The following is an 18,074-nucleotide window of genomic DNA, read 5'->3' on the forward strand; positions in this document are numbered from 1 at the left end:
TTTTTTTTTTTTTTTTTTTTTTTTGAGACGGAGTCTTGCTCTGTCCCCTAGGCTGGAGTGCAATGGTGCGATCTCAGCTCACTGCAAGCTCCGCCTCCCGGGTTCACGCCATTCTCCTGCCTCAGCCTCCCGAGTAGCTGGGACTACAGGTGCCCGCCAACACGTCCGGCTAATTTTTTGTATTTTTAGTAGAGACGGGGTTTCACCGTGTTAGCCAGGATGGTCTCGATCTCCTGACCTCGTGATCCGCCTGCCTCGGCCTCCCAAAGTGCTGGGATTACAGGCTTGAGCCACCGCGCCCGGCCTGAATAAGCAAATCTTAAAGAAGGGGCCATTTGATGAGCTTAAAAAAGAAAAGTTCCCAGAAATAGTAGGCAGGGAACCCAGACTATAAAGAAAATTTGAGATTTAATTCCAGACAGGCAAAAAAGTAGGAAAAGGAGGCAAAATGGAAAACTTACAGAATAACAACAATCAGGAAAATAACTTTATAAAAGAAGAGAACCCGGGGGAAAAAACAGCAATTTTAGCTTTCTCTCCACAGATGAGAACAAAAAAGTTCAACTATATTGTTTTTCAACTAGAAATGGAGATAAGAAATGAAGATTACTATTTTCATGGGGACCAACACAAATGAAGTGGCTCAATTTCTGATCCTATAACTCAAAAAAGGAAGAATTCATATATACTACACCTAACCTCACGCACTTACTAAGTACAAAGCTGCTGTAATGAAGCATGGATGCTGGCATAAGGAAAACAAATAGATTGAACAAATGGCCCAGATACACAGCATACTTATATAACTTCAGTTGGTTTTTGACAAAGGTGCCAAAACAATCCAATAGGGAAATGAAAGTATTTTCAATAAATAATGGTGGAAAAATTAGATATCTGTAAGAAAAACAAACCTCAACCTCTACTCCATACTATACACAAACATTAATTCCAAGTGAATGATAAATCATAAAAAGTAAATGACAAAACTTTAAAAGAAAACATATGTGAATACCTTTGCCACTTGGAAAGTTAAAAAAAAAAAAAAAAAAGATTACTGAAGTCACAGAACATAATAGCCATGAAAGAAAACAACTGATAAATTAGAATTCACCAAAATTTAAAATACCTGCTCATCCAAAGACAGCATTAAGAGAATGAAAAGGCAAGCCACTCACTGCTAGAAAATATTCAGAAAGCATCTATTTGACAAAGGATTGGAATCCAGGATACATAAAGAACTCCCACAACTCAATAACAAACAAACAATCTAATTCAAAGTAGACAAGATTTTGAAAAGATACTTCAGAAAGGAAAATATACAAATGATCAATAAAAAATTAGAAAGTATTCAACATATTAGTCATCAAGGAAATGGAAATTAAAACCACAATAACACTATCACACAATCACTAAAAGGACTAACCACATCAAATATTGATGATGTGGAGTAACCAGAACTCTCACATACTGATGGTCAGAGGGTAAAATGATACAATCTCTTTGGGGAAAAGTCTGTAGTTTTTTCTAAAACTAAACCTACACCTATCTTAGGATTTAGCAATTCCACTCCTACATATTTACCCAAGAAAAATGAAAGCATATGTCCACAAAGACTTGCAGAAGAACGTTTATAGCGACTTTGTTCACAATAGACAAAAAGTGGTAACAGCCCAAGTGTCCATAAACGGGAGAATGGCTTAAACTAGTTGTGGTATAATAATACAATGAAATAAAACTCAAGCAATAAAAAAAGAATAAGCTATTGATATATATATAACACAGATTAGTTTCAAAAATACCATTCTAAGAAAAATCCTTACACCAAAGAGCACAGTGTATGATTCCATTTACATGAAATTCTAGAACAGGCAAAAGTAATGTATCTTCAGAGGGGGAATTAGAATAATGGTTACTTGGTGGCAGGGAAAGGCAGAGATTACTGCGAAGTGGTGATGATAATGTTCTGTATCTTGACAGTGGTTCAGGTTTCATAGGCATATGCATCTGTCAAAATTCACCAAATGGTCCACCTAAGATTTGTGTGCTTTAGCACATAAATTTTGCCTCAGAACAGCAAAAAATCATAAACAAATATTGAATTTTAGTTAATTATATAAAATGCTGAAGTATACTGATATCTGAAACTTACTTAGAAATGCATTAAAAAAAACTGCCCTGGATGGATTCATGGTTGGATAGACGGGTAGGTAGGTGAATACATATGTGATAAAGTAAATTTGGTAAAATGTTAACTAGGAAATCTAGCTGTTAAGTATGAGTGTTATGTAATTTCATCACTTTTTCTATATGTTTGAATATTTTCGTTATAGGCTGAGAGCAGGAAGAAGTACTCAGGAACTTGTAGAAACAGTTTTTTCTGTGCTCTGCAGTGTTAAGCAAAACTGAAATGACAAAATATAATAGCTTTTTCTAATAAAGGTGCATTGACTTATCAGAATTTTAGTTTAAAAAAAATCCTTTGTTATTCTCTTATTTCAAGAAAAGCCTATACAATGAAATAACCTTTCTCAAGGGTAGAGATGACAGGCTACCAAGCCACATACAGACTCAACAAATTAATGTGTTTTTGTGATAAACATGTCATGACAAATTTCTAACCTATATTTCATGTTCTATCTATAATTAAGAAAGTTATTTCTTTACTCACCAAGTCACTAGCTTGATCTATTGTTAAAACATTGTTGTTTACTCGATTACCAACTTCAATATGTACATCAGCTAATGATGATATAAGTTGTTTACATTCATTCTGCATTCGTGTGAATGGAACCGCAATTTCGTCATAATATAAATGTTCTGAAAGTATATCAAGCAAACGTGGCTGCACAGCTAAGGTAACAGCTTTACACTCCTAAAATACAACAGACAACAAATAGGGTAACTATATGAACATTAACTTTATAGATACAGAAATCGTCATTTGCAGACTACCAAGTTCTAAATTCTTACTTATACTGAATCTATATTCTGTTACTTCTCCGAAAAACAGTTAATTGCACAGAAAAAAAGGTATTACATCCAAATTATTGTAAAATTTTAACATGAATGACTACAGAACATGCACATGGAACTATTACAATTCCATTTTCTACCTATCCAAAGTTTACATGTGTATATATATCACAGATTTTAAAGTATATTACAGTAAAAAAAAAAATCAGTCAGAAAAGAACATCTATCAAGCACTAATTAAAAATGTTATTTAAAAACTCATTAGATAACAGTTGAACCCTAAGCTTCACATGGCATACTGTAAAAGTGGATATAAATTTTAAAAGCTGATTACCTACCCCCAAATTTAACTAACCCTTCCCACTCTCTCTGGTTGTTGCCTGCCCCAAACTGAGGGGAAATGGCCTCAGTGGTGAGCCATGAGGGGTTCTGTGGGATCTGGGTGATCAGCCTGGGCTTCACAGAGTAAGTCCATGAAGCTCTGTGAGTGTCCAGAAACCGAAATGTCAACACTTGCTGCTAAGTCTGAGAGGCACAAAAACATAGCATCACTGCCTCTCCAGCACACCAACTCCTGCCTAAAAACAGATGAGCTTTGCTTCTTTCCAGAGGTCAAGCAGGGGTGTCAGCTGCAATGGAGCATGGCTCAATTACTTTTAGATACAGCTTTGTTTTGACAAACTGCTAAGAGGCAGTAACAAGTAACTCTCACAGCAAGTGCAGACAGTTAAATTTCCAGAATTCCAGTCAATGGAATAAACAAAGCCAGTAGAAAGTTTCTTTGATTTACAGAAGTATGTCTTATACAAAATCATACATCTCCCTAGAAGTTAAAGGTTAAAGAGGCTGGAAGGGAATGGTTGATTTGGAAACATGAAGATTTTGGTTTAAATACAGAGATGTTACTCTTCCTGTGACCAAAAATTCTGCCTTTGCTACTACCCACACAGATGAATCTCTAATACTCAAAGCCTCATCCTTTGTAGTTTTCAGTGACACCTGAGAGATATACAGAGGAATGGATGACCAATAGTTTCTGGACCACTTTCACATATACACAGTTTTTAATAGGGACATTTCTTAACAGACTGTACAGTCAAGAGCAAATATTAAGTATGAGCATAACTAGTAGTTGGAGGTATGAGCAGGGGTTCTAAGACAAAAGTCCAGAGTTAAAAGTAAATGGGAGAGAAATAATGTTCAATATAATTTGGACACTTTTCTATAACTCTTGGATTTTTATACATCAAAAATTTTCACTTTTCTGTTGTAAATAATCCTAAAAGCTAATGGAAATTGGTTTACTTAATTTGTCTTCATTACTTTTGGGGCAAAATCTTACCTTCTGTAAAGCAGCCCATTCACAGATTACCAAAGCTACACTAATCCTCTGTAAAGCAGACTTGGAGTTCAAATGGAAGAGTAGTAACTGGCCCAGGGATTCAGCTGGTTTAATTTCTTGAGTTACCACATTTACACCTGGATCACAAATACAGCAACAAAGTGCTCCTAACAACCTAAGAGGGAGAAAAAGGAAGTTACTATAAGAAATTACTTGAAGTAAAGTTTCTCCATACTTCGGGAAATTACTTCAATTTCCTATAATTCCTTGAAGCAAAATTTGGCTTTTTGAAGCCATAACTTTTCCCACAGAAGGTATAACGACTATCTGGTCTTCGTAAGAAGATATAAATTCTATTTTAAAGCTTTAAAATAATTAGAAGTATTTGCTTACTCTAATTTTTCCTTAGGCTATAATTAGTGTAATGAAGGATGGAAGGATTGATGGAGACAGCAGAGGAATCTTCTGTTGGTTAAATAACCTTTGAAGGCCAGATTGTAAATGTATGTCTACCTGACACTTAATGTACACTCACTTGGCTGCCATCATTCTGGCCCGGATAACCACAAAATCCCTGGTGGCTGGGTCTTCCATAATGGTGTCAGCACCTGCAATATACTCCTGAAGTACTTCTTTATTCTGGCTTTGGCCTTGGCGCACCTTACCACCTGTTTTTTCCTACAGAGGGAGGGAAAAAAAAAAAACCAATAAAGATTAATCATTAAAACTGAATAGGCAACAACAAAAATATGATATTTTTAAAATGAACCCAGTAAAATACAGTTCTTTTCACAAAATTTTAATGGATAAACACTACTATTCATTTTGTCAGGGTCCTAATAAAATAACGGTTTCTCCTTACTTATGTTAATTAAATCACACTTATAACAAGGCAATACAGATTTTTTAAAATATGGTTACTGTTATTAATAATTAGATGATTAACACACAAATACATTATGTCCCTCTACACTTACCTTGGCTCTAGCTTTTACTTCTAGCAACATATTTAAATCAATAGGTAAATGAGAAGGCTGCATCATCAAGCAAAGCCAAGCACCCATCCATGGGCAAGCAGCTGCTACCACATACTGAACTGAAGCCTTACTCAACAGTTCCATCCAAACCTGCAGGGTAAAAGGGGGACATGAAAGTGAATTTTTTCTAATAAAAATAACAAACTCTAACACTTATCTTTAGGAATACTGAGGTTTTTTTAAAGTAGGAAATAGCACAGAGATTAATTTAGAAATTCATTATAGAGGCTTATTTTGAAGTATAGTACTGTTTTCTAATAGGTTTGTGCACTAAAAAAAACTAATGCAAAGGAAAGTTGTTTTTTTTTTTAAAAGAACACAATTCTCTTTTAAAAAAAAACATGGCCATAAAAGTAATATAAAATTGTCAAAATCTCAGTAAGTCACTGAAATAAATCCTTTGCATATATCATAAGACTCAATATTAATGCAGTCCTATATTCAACACACACTTAAAAATAGCTCCTAATATTCTCTGCTAAACTCAGAGGTGGTAATAACCTAGTATAAATTTAAAACAGCTTAAGTTTTGATTCATGATCTTACTTAATAAGGATAAGGTACCTTTCCTGATGCCTAACATTTAATGGGCTAGGACTAGCCTATGACAAGATCACCACTGTTAATCCAAGGTTGTTAACAATGAGTCACTTTAGAGGCCAACAATTCAAGAGTAATTTAACAGATTATAAAGGTACAAAAGTGCCACTCCCCTCCATAAATGCTATTAAATATATCAAATGGCTCCTCCTTTAATGATTCTAACACATATTATCACTCTTTCTAAGTAGGGAAAAAAGTACAAGTTTCAACAATAATTAGACTCTGTATTACCAATAGATCCTAAAAGGTACTTTGCAGGATCTATAAGCATACTGATAAACAGCAAGATGAGGGCTAGAGAAAAGCGATCTTTTCCTCACTTCATTTTCTGTATTGAGGCTATCAGAAAGTGCTTAAAATACCTGTGTAAGTCACATAATAAGAGGAAGAAGCATGGCCAACCAAAACTTAACTATTACACGCTACATGTAAGAAGCCTAGTTCTCTGTCTCATCTTGCAGATCTCCAGACTTTTCAAATCTCCAGACTTTTCAAATCTCCAAGAGATATGAATGATCAACAGAACAGCAATTATGAAAAAATTTAAAAATCTACAAAAGTTACTAGGAAAAGGAATACAAATACATTTGCTGTGTACCTTGTGAATAAGGTCCAGAATTTCCTGGCTGCTTTCCAAAACACAGAACTGAAAAATGTGTCGGAGCATATCAGGCAGTATAGGTATAAGCCAAGATGAAGAGTTCTGAAAACAAAAACAGAATTAAAAGCTGTAGCATATAATTCTTGGATGTTACCTTACCTGAAGAATTATATGTCAAATAACAGAAGTACTACCATGAAAAGATTGCATGGTTTCATTAAAAAGGCTAAACAGGTGATAAACTTTGACAAGATTCTAAGGCAACAAACACCATATTTATTGTACCAATGGTCTCAAGAAATAACAGCATATAATCACTGGGAAGCTGAAAAAAGTCTGATTATCATTAACAACAATTTTGCCTCAAAGTTGAAATCATCCTCCATATGGAACCATCCCCTAACCAGCAACATCTCTCTGGTTATATCATACATCACTGCTTTGTCAAGAAAATCTATAAAATAATCAGGTTACTGCTGTTGTGCTAGATGATCAGAGTTTAAGTTCTATATGCTCACCAACAATCCAAGTAATGAATTATACCATAATATCCAACCTAGAAACTTCTACTTGGAGTTCACTACAAAATTAAGGTAAAGGTTCTTAATCTATTTTGGGTTAGAGACCCTTTAAAACTCTGATGAAAACTATGCACACTATGTTATCAGAAAAACATATAATTACAAACAATATTTTGCTTCCAAGGTTCCAGGATCTCCTAAAGCCTGGGTTATAAACCACAATTTAAGGAATTTCCTAACAACTCAAAGGCCCACCCAAATCAAGCAACCAAATAGTGCTTCACCAAGTATCTAATGTGTGTCTAGAATTCCCAGAATAAGGAATCCCAAACTGTCTATTGCTATTTAAACAACTACAAGCTCACTGGATAGAAATGTTCATCAGAGAAATTCTACTAACTAGCTCAAAGTACCTAACAGCCCCTGCCCGCCACATGACTTTTTTTAAGCACTAAATACAGTGTTTTTAAGAGAAATTTGGAAATTTTAACTGAAATTGCAGAAATCCACAAGTTCTACGGATAATAAATGTTTAAGTTAGAAAGCTACCTATAATTTGTAGCCAATGGAAAACTAATGACAAAGGTAGGACCAGGGTTTTATGTTCTCAACATGGTTTGAAACAAGTTTTAAAAGGGCCACATGACTCCTCAAAGACATAAAAACAGAACTGCCATTTGACCTAGCAATTTCTTTACTGGGTATATACCTAAAGGAATATAAATCATTCTATCATAAAGACATATGCATGAATATGTTCACTGCAACACTATTCACAAGAGCAAAGACATGCAATCAACCTAAATGCCCATCGACAGTAGTCTGGATAAAGAAAATATGGTACACATGGAATACTATGCAGCCTTAAAAAAGAACAAGATCATGTTCTTTGCAGGAACATGGATGGAGCAGTAGGCCATTATACTTAGCAAACTAACACAGGAACAGAGAAGTACATATTCTCACTTATATGTGGGAGCTAGCTGATGAGAACATATGGACACAAAGAGAGGAACAAAAGACACTGGGGCCTACTTGAGGGTGGGAAGGAGGGAAAGGATCAGAAAAAATAACTACTGGTTATTAAGCTTTAGTACCTAGGTGGCAAAATAATCTTACAACAAACCCCCGTGACATTAGTTTACCTATATAACAAACCCGTACATGTACCCATGAACCTAAAATTAAAGTTTAAAAAAAAAAAAAAACAAGCCATAAATCAATTGGAGGAGCATTCTCACTACTTCACTATGTCTTAACTCTACTTTTCTGATAACATAGGACATTTCACTGGATAGAAATGTCCATCAGAGAAATTCTACTAACTAGCTCAAAGTACCTATCAGCCCTTGCCCTCCACATGACTTTTTTAAAGCACTAAATACAGTGTTTTTAAGAGAAATTTGGAAATTTTAACTGAAATTGCAGAAATCCACAAGTTCTAGGGATAATAAATGTTTAAGTTCTAGAGAAAGAGAAAGGGAAGCTGGGAAGAAAAAAGTTCTTTTCTCACTGGAGGGAATCAGGGACAATCTTAACAGAATTAGGAAAGCTATAATAGCAATAAGCAAATAATTTGGTGTTACTCTTCCATAATGTCTCTTAATTTCTGATATTCCCCCCAAAATATTTACCAACTCTCTTCCCAGACCCTCAACCCCAACACTGGCAATCCAAGCAGTTGCCCGTAGGTCCCCAAAAGTCACTTCTATAGAGGAAGATTTTCGCCCTATATTTATGACCAATACATGTAATATAAACTGTAGTTGTCTTCTCAGGCTACAAACATCGTTACTCTACTAAATTCTACTTTATAATTATTAAAAACAACCAGAGAAGGAAAGGATACATGGGTAGAACACAGGATTTTTAGGGCAGTTAAACTATTCTGTGTGATACTGTAATTGTGGATACATGACATCATGTTTGTCAAGCCAATAGAACGTATACTACTGAGGGTGAACGCTAATGTAAATTATCGACTTTGGTTGATAATAATGTGTCAATGCAGGTTCACTGATTGTAACAAATTAGTATTAGTCTGGTATGGGATACTGATGGTGGGGGAGGCAGTGTTGAGGATGGGGGATGGGATATATGGAAACTGTACTTTTCCCTTCAATTTTGCTGTGAACCTAAACTGCTCTGAAAAATAAAGTCTAGGCAAATAAGCATATGAAAAGATGGCCCACATTGTATGTTGCCAGGAAAATACAAATTAAAACAACGATGAGCTACCACTCTATACCTGTTAGCATGGCCAAAATCCAGAACACTGACAACAACAAATGCTGGCCAGGATATGAATCAACAGGAACTCTCACTCATTGCTGGTAGAAATGCAAAATGGGGCAGCTATTTTGGAAGTTTCTCACAAAAATTAAAAATACTCTTACCATCCAGCAATTGTGCTTCTTGATATTAACCAAAGGAGGCAAAAAAGTCTACAGAAAAACCTGCACAAGATGTTTATAGCAGCTTTATTCATAACTGCCAAAACTTGGAAGCAAGCAAGATGTCTTCAGTAGGTGAATGGATAAACAAACTGGTATAACTAGGCAATGGAGTATTATTTACTAAAAAGAAAATGAACTATCAAGTCATGAAAAGACACAGAGAAATCTTAAATGCATATTACTAAGTGAAAAAAGCCAATCTGAAAAGGCTCCACACTGTATGATTCCAACTATATGACATTCTAGAAAAGGCAAAACTATGGAAATGGTGTTTCTTCCTCTGATCTGCCTTCCTGAGACTCAGAATAAGGAGAGTTGATGACAAACAGAAATAAGACTAATGGACGTTTCACTGTACCTGAAAATGAAGGTAAAACTTCTAACCATCTATACCCCCCTTCCATCTTGCCCTCCACCAAACCAACTTCCTGTCACTTACTAATTTAGTGCCATTCTGCTCTCTCCTGCCTCCAGAGTTACACATACTACTCCCTCCTCTCTTAACCCTTACCCTTATTTTCCCCTGGCTAAATTCCACTTACCCTTCGGGTTTCAGCTTAAACTTCACTTCTAACATGATGCCTTCCCTGTCCATCACCCATCTCACTTAAGATCCAATAGTGTCTTCTACCTCCCGTAGCAGATAGTTACCTCATTAAGTTATTCTTGTTTAGTTATCTGTCTTCTCCTGTCTAGTCTCCTATTTTAAGCACTATAGGAGAGCAAAGGCCTTGTCTCTTACTACTATCTAGAAAATTGTTTGAGCACACAGCAGGCACTTAAATAGTTGTAGAAATCCATCTTAGCCACTAGAAATGATCCAAATTCATATCATAAGGAATAGCTGCCAATATGCAAAATTTCCCAAAATAGTGATATTGTAATATAAGAAATTTTTTTCAGCATTTTGTCCAGGGTCTTAAAAAGAAACATATTTGATCTTCATCCCCAGCTCCTGGCACAGAGCTGCTAAAACCCAAAAAACTTCCTGAGCGATAGGGATTATTCATAATAACCATAATCTAGTTTGTGCTAAAGAAGTGGGCCCCAAGATAGCTTCAGAATGGAGGCTGGTTGCCAGAGGAACTCACTATCTGATCAGAGGGCTAAAAAATTTCAGCCTGCCTCCTGCTCCCCACCTCCAGAGCTGGAAGGGTTGGAGATTAAGTCAATCACCTCACTAATGGCTAATAATTCAATCAATCATGACTACATAATAGAGTCTCCATAAAACACTTACATTTATGGGTTTATGGCTTGGTGAGTGCACAGAGGTGCTGAGGGTGACGTGCCTAAAGAAGACATGGAAGCTCCAAGCACCTCATCCCCATACCTTGCCTTGTGCATCTCCTTCCATCTGGCTGTTCCTAAGTTGTGTCCTTTATAGTAAACTGGCAATTGTAATTACCAGTTTAACAGCCTTCCTGAGTTCTGTGAAGCATTCTAACAAGTTATCAAACCTGAGGAGAGGGTCAGGGGAACCCAGTTTACAGATGGTAGGTCAGAAGTATGGAAGGCCCAACACTTGCAACTGGTATCTGTTGTGCGACTGAGCCCTCTAACTTGTGGGAGCTGACACTAATTCCAGGCAGACTGTCAGAACTGAACTGAATTGTATGATACCCAGTTGGCATCCAGGGAGTTGGATAACTGGTTGGTGTAAGGAAAAAACCCCACACATTTGGTGTCAGGAATGTTGTATTGTAAAAATGGCTCAGCAATAGACCCCTAACTGGCAGATTCGGCATCTCAGGTGGGATAAGATCTTGTCTGTACCCTTTTGTTATGGTCCCTCTTTTATCTTCCCACAAAATGGGTACACTCAGAAAAAAGGAGCAATCTGAGCATTACCACAAACACCTGATTCTTGCCTGCAGGCCAATTCATCATTTCTACCAGCATATCAAATGTTCTCAGACTGTAGGGAAGAAAATCAGGAGAGAACCTGTAAGTTGGTGATGAATCACACTGAGTTCTTTCACTAATCTTACCAATTTGCTCTGAAACCCTATTTTGATCCACAGCCAAAGGAAAAGAAAATTTCCACATCAGACAGTTTATAATGCCTTGTTCTATTCATTTCTCCAACCAACATTTATTGAAGGTCAGCTAAATATTTCAACTTTGCTCTTTTTCATATTTTTATAAAATCTGGCAATACCCAATTATGCTAGCATTCTCTAAGGCCAAAGTCTTAGTTCAGGCTATTCTTCTGGTCTTTTGTTTCCTACTTATTTGTGTATGTTAAATTTTCTAACATTCTAAATTACGCTTCAGATTCCAACTCAATCTCATGTATATCTTCATGTAATAACTAAGCTTGCCCTTCAAACGAAAGTTAATGTATTTGTAACCGAAATTTTGGAATGACTCACAAAGTGACTGAGATGCAATGGAATGGAAAAGTTGACCCAGTCAGTAAAGAAGGCAAAATAGGAGATTCATGTCTAGGAGTTTGTCTGGCAACAACAGTTACCAGTTATCAACACTAGTTAATCTGGATACTTCAGTAATTCACTGATAGACATATATATTAATAGGTATACTCTAGCATGTACAAACATACTGGCTAAAGAGACAATATAGAAAGGACAAACAAATGGTAAATTCCTTCACTTTGATTACCAAGCTGCTAGTTTAGCAAAAAAAGTTATACCTTGATTGTAAGTCATCATGAAATAAAATTAGTTGTTTTTGTTTTTGAGACGGAGTTTTGCTCTGTCACCTAGGCTGGAGTGCAGTGGTACAATCTCTCGGCTCATTGCAACCTCTGCCTCCCTGGTTCAAGTGATTCTCCTGTCTCAGCCTCCCGAATAGCTGGGATTACAGGCACCCACTACGACTCCTGGCTAATTTTTGTATTTTTAGTAAAGACAGCGTTTCGCCATGTTGGCCAGGCTGATCTCAAACTCCTGATCTCAAGTGATCTGCCTGCACTGGCCTCCCAAAGTGCTGGGATCACAGAAGTGAGCCACTGTGCCCGGCCATGGTTTTTCTTAAGAGTTCCTACTTCATGCTCCTCAAGATGACAAGCTTGCCAATTCTTTCACATGTTAACATCACAGAAGAAGGCACACTGATTAAACAATATATTTTCACAAATGCCATGGTATGCCACAGGGAAGTATAAAGGAAATAATGTTTCAGAGACAACTGTATTAACTGTGGTTCTATTTAAGGACATTTTAGAGATGTGCATGCCAGCACACATACTTATAACGGATACCTTTTAAAAATAAGGACATGTCCCTTATAAAATCTACTGATTTTACAAAGCAAAACAAAACCAAAAATTTACTAAAGATAACCAGGATAATTTCAAGGAAACAGAAGCATCAATCTTTACAACGCAGTGATACACTGAGCTATAGCCAAGTCTGACCTTGAAAAATTACTTTAGAATTATTGAGGTATAGCTTGAGAAGTTTGAAACTGAAACCAGGACACAGCTACTGGTAATTCAGGTGAGTTTCCTTTTCTCACTTTGTAGTTAAAATGACTCCATATTCAGAAGTGGGAAAGCAATTAGACACATAATTATTTTGTCCCCATATAAAATTTAGTAAAAGCTGAAAGCCAGAATAAGACCTGAAACTGAAGTGAGCTGCTTATATGAGCTTGGGAAAGTTTCTTAATCTTTGATTAATCAGTTCTCTCATCTGCAAAACAGGAATGGCAGTAGCCACCTCATGTAAACTGTTTAGCACAGTTCCTAGCATAAAGTAAGCCCTCAACAGCTTAGATTATTATTACCACAATTAAGTATCATTCCTATACCCCAGAATAAGGAAAGAATGCTCAGAATGGAACTACTAATTATTGTTTTAGTATCTGTACTATTATTTATACTTGTATAGCATTAACATTTTCAAAGCACTTTCATATACATTATCTCACTTGATCCATGTAACTCTGAGAGAGGCTAGAGATAATCACCAGAGAGGGTGAGACAAATCTGACCAAGGTCATAAATTAGCAGATGATAGAGCCAAAGTTAGAACTCAGATCCTGTCTACTTAAGGGATCTTTTCATTATACCATTGAAGGGGTAACAACAGTGATAAAAAGCTCTATTTAACTGCTCTTTACATTATGATTGCTTCCATAAAGGATTGCTGACTAATTAGGAATACTTAACAACACTAAGAAATCAAAGGCAAGGAGGCAGCTCAGAAAAAGGAACACAAATTAAAAGTGAGAGTAGATTTTTATTATCACAATAGGTCAATGATCTTTCATCCAAATTCCCTGGAGCCAGGTGTGTTTTGAAACTCAGAAATTTTTCAAATTTTAGAATAATGAATTGTTTAAAGTGTATATTATATAATATCTCCAATAGAATACCGGTAGCACCTGAATAAAATATATTAATGTTTCTGCAGCAAAATGTGTGAATAGGCACATTAAGTGGGATAAAGACTAAACAGTTTCTCTTCAGAATGGTCAGGTTTTGCCACCAAATTAGTAGTTTTATAAATTGACCCAACTCACAAAAAGCTTTGGCTTTCAGAGTTGCAGGAAAGGAATCATGGAACTGCACTACAAACAGTTTGCACACAGCTATAAATTAATCAATAAGTAACTTTCAGGCAATTTGTGGAGAGGAATACAATAACAGATAAAAGCATCAGAGATGGTTTATTCGTACAGCTTTTCAGAAAGCAAATAATGTTGCTGGGATCACAAGATTAACAATAAAAATTAAATGAGTTTTCACTGCATAATGACTTTAAACAATGATTTAAATAAAATGAGTTATAGAAGTTGGAAATGCTTTGTCGCACTAGAGATTTGATCTGTCTCATGAAAGAAAAGGTACAGAGAGGAAGAAAGGGAGCTAAAATTTAGGAAGGTAAGAGTGGGAGGAAGTGGGGGTAGGGGAGCAGGGGGGCAAGGAGCCATGTCCAAAGGACATGATTACACTTAGGATACAAGAGTGGATTTAGAAAATGTTCTTGACTCCAGAATAAATATTAGGAAATATTAGGGGAAAATGTTGACAAGAGCCAAGTATTAGAAGACCAAGCAAGACAGGAATTTAATTCTAATATAGTGGTAGGCGATTACAAATTACTAACCAGTTTGTGAGTAACTGAGGCTATGGTCCCCCAAATCCTTCTGAAACTTAAAATTCTTTCCTTTTAGAAATACTATGACCATGTAGAAACGAAAATTCCAAACTTTAAGGAGCATACTGGAGAAAGGATGATAATTTTTATGAATATACAGAAGGGAGAAGTAGGTAAATTAGAAGATAGGATTATAACTTAATTTTAATTTTTTATTACAAAAACTTGAAACAAGACAAAATTATAAGAAATGTCAATTATGGATGGTGTAAACATAAATGAATGTTGTTTCATACAATTCCCTGATCTTTTCTCTATTAAAAAAAAATCCCAAAATTTAAAAAAAGGAAATAGCTGGTAGTATTAAGAAAAGCTTCCTGAAAGGTTTGGCTTTGGGCTGGGCACGGTGGCTCATGCCTGTAATCCCAGCACTTTGGGAGGCTGAGGCGGGTGGATCACCTGAGGTCAGGAGTTCAAGACTAGTCTGACCAAAATGGCGAAACCCTGTCTCTACTAAAAATACAAAAATCAGCCAGGCATGGTGGCACATGCCTGTAATCCCAGCTACTCAGGAGGCTGAGGAAGGATAATCACTTGAACCCGGGAGGCCGAGGTTGCAGTGAGCCAAGATCATGCCATTGCACTCCAGCCTGGGCGACAAGAGCAAAACTCCATCTCAAAAAAAAAAAAAAAGTTTGGCTTTATGCTATTATTTGAAAAAACAGAATGAAATAGCCAACAAAAATAGTAAAGCATATTTGTGGGGACCAAAATCAGACCCTGCTAAGAATTAGTGATTAGTGTCACAGCCATGGTCTTTGGTGGTGAGGATAATAAACAGCAAGCATCAGGACAGTGACAAAGCACAAAATCTGGAAGCATCAATATTAAGTTTCATAGACAGCATCTCTTTCAGTAAAGAGATACGCTGAAGATAAAGGCTAAACACGAGTGAAATTTCATGAATGATGCCGTTAAAAATAAGAGAAAAAGAAGCTAAAAGCATAATCAACACAAAAGGATACAGGAAACACAATAAACGTGAAGACTCCAACAAAAAAGGACCACAAACATGTCAGAATAACTGGAAGAAAAATATGGAAGCAGAATGTATTTAAAAGTCTAAAGGGAACAGACTAGAAAAGCACTTTTGTTCAAAACACATTCTGTACGCTTGTCTAATTTGAAATTGACATATTCAGTAAAATGTCTGTGAAAGTACATATCAAAGATACTAAATATGAATCAAAGAGAAGTGAGGGAATAATAGTTTTTTTAACCACATCACCCAATCTTCCTGACCTTTCAGCTTAGTTTATCTTTTAATGCTGCTGTCTGACATCTCTCACATATTGGTCTTCTGTTATTTAACTCTTCACAGAGGTTATTAAACTTACCATGTAATAGTCTTATAGCAACCATACTGTAAACTTTTCCAAGGTAAGAAACATGTAGGATGATACGGTTTGGCTCTGTGTCCCCATCTAAATCTCATCTTGTAGCTCCCATAATTCCCATGTGTTGTTGCAGGGACCCAGTGGGAGATAAGCGAATCATGGGGTGGGTCTTTCCTGTGCTGTCCTCATGCTAGGGAATAATTCTTACAAGATCTGACAATTTTAAAAACAGGAGTTTCCCTGCACAAGCTCTCTCTTTGCCTGCTGCCATCCACATGGACGTGACTTGCTCCTCCTTGCCTTCCACCATGATTGTGAGGCTTCCCCAATCATGTGGAACTAAGTCCAATTAAACCTCTTTCTTTTGTAAATTGCCCAGTCTCGGGTATGCCTTTATCAGCAGTGTGAAAAAAGGCTAATACATAGGATTTCTTTTTTTTATTTCCCAGAAAACCCAGCACAGAATCTCACACTAATTTACTTAACATTGAGGGCCTATGCTTAACAGGTGGCTGACATGCCACAAATTACATACAAAGACAATGGCATTCTGGTATAGGAAATTAGATAAAGAGTCATCATTAAATGATAAAGAAATGAAGGCTAGTACCAAAGCATTCATTTATGAGCCAGCAAGGGCAAATTCAAAAGGCAAAAAAAAAAAAAAAAAATCCCTGGACAAGAAAATCAACATCAAAGAACACAGAGATGTTTTCACAACCAGGAAATTTTAAAAGTCAATATCCATAATCATTCAGGGACTAAAAATTGGAAGGGGAATTTTTTTTTTTTTTCTGAGACAGGGTCTCGCTCTGTTATCCAGGCTTGGCAGTGGTGCAATCTCAGCTCACTGCAGCCTCTGCCTCCCAGGTTCAAGCTATTCTCATGCCTCAGCCTCCCGAGTAGCTACGATTACAGGCACACACCACCATGCCCAGCTAATTTTGGTATTTTTAGTAGAGACAGGGTTTCACCATGTTGCCCAAGTTGGTCTCGAACTCCTGGCCTGAAGTGATCCACCCGCCTTGGCCTCCCAAAGTGCTGGGATCACAGGCCTGAGCCACCGTGCTGGGCCCAACAGGGATTTATAACAATCTTGGGATCTTATTTATAGCAAAAATTTTAGAACAAGGGAGGAGGTATTACAAGACTAACAAAAGTGAGAAATCACAATTGACAGCAGAGAGGAGATAAAAATTAGGCAAAAGCAACCGAAAAAGAACAGTTCAATTACTGCAAGCAGTGACTCATGTATCTCAATATTCCCACAGTATGCTATAATAAACAGTATAAAAACTAATAACCAACAAATAATACTGGTGACTGATTCACCAAAAAAAAGTTAGCTTATGTTTAATATACTTTAAAATGATGATCTACTGTGGCAGTCATTTTAACAGTTAACTATTTTTTTGTGGCAAAAAAAGTATATTTCAGTTATCTGAAAATTTCATTTATACAGAATACCTTATTTTCTAGTAATGTAAAGTTGGTATTACTAATAATAAAGTCACAAGTTAAAAATAGCCTGCAGGTGGCTTGATCACCTAATAAGGAATAAAAAGGCTTTAAAAAACAATATGAAACTGTATCCAAAATATACAAAGAACGCTTAAAATTCAACAATAAGAAAACAACCCAATATTAAAATAGGCAAAAGACTAGCTTGGGTAACCTAGCAAGACCTCATCTCTAATAAAAAAAAAAAAAAAAAATTTTTTTTTTTTAATTAGCCAGGCATGGTGGTGCGTGCCTGTAGTCTTAGCTACTCAGGAGGCTGAAATGGGAAGATCACTTGAACCCACGAGTTCAGGGTTGCAGTAAGCTATGATCACGCCCACTCAACAGTGTGAGACCTTGTCTCAAAAATAAAATAAAATAAATAAATAGGCAAAAGCTGAACAGACACCTCACCAAAGATGAGAGATAGATGGCAAATAAACATATGAAAAGATGCTCAACATCATGTGTCACCAGGAAACTGCAAATTAAAACAACAATGAAATACTACTACACGCTTATTAGAATGGCTAAAACCCAAAACACAGACAAAAAATGCTGGCCAGAATGTGAAG

General features: G+C 36.3%; 1 protein-coding gene across 3 annotated transcripts in view; it reads right to left on the reverse strand.

Annotated features, from left to right (window-relative positions):
- The window catches only part of BTAF1 (B-TFIID TATA-box binding protein associated factor 1), a 107,647-nt gene that overhangs the window by 43,678 nt on the left and 45,895 nt on the right, over positions 1–18,074 (reverse strand). For all 3 annotated transcript variants that reach the window (XM_032136857.2, XM_032136873.2, XM_032136841.2), the window contains 5 exons: positions 6,554–6,658; positions 5,293–5,442; positions 4,851–4,993; positions 4,316–4,490; positions 2,669–2,872 (listed from right to left, as the gene is read on the reverse strand). In XM_032136857.2, coding sequence (XP_031992748.1) covers positions 2,669–2,872; positions 4,316–4,490; positions 4,851–4,993; positions 5,293–5,442; positions 6,554–6,658 — 777 coding nt within the window. The remainder of the gene's footprint in view (positions 1–2,668; positions 2,873–4,315; positions 4,491–4,850; positions 4,994–5,292; positions 5,443–6,553; positions 6,659–18,074) is intronic.

The sequence above is a fragment of the Hylobates moloch genome, unplaced genomic scaffold (assembly GCF_009828535.3).
Source record: "Hylobates moloch isolate HMO894 unplaced genomic scaffold, HMol_V3 SCAFFOLD_3, whole genome shotgun sequence".
Taxonomy (NCBI): domain Eukaryota; kingdom Metazoa; phylum Chordata; class Mammalia; order Primates; family Hylobatidae; genus Hylobates; species Hylobates moloch.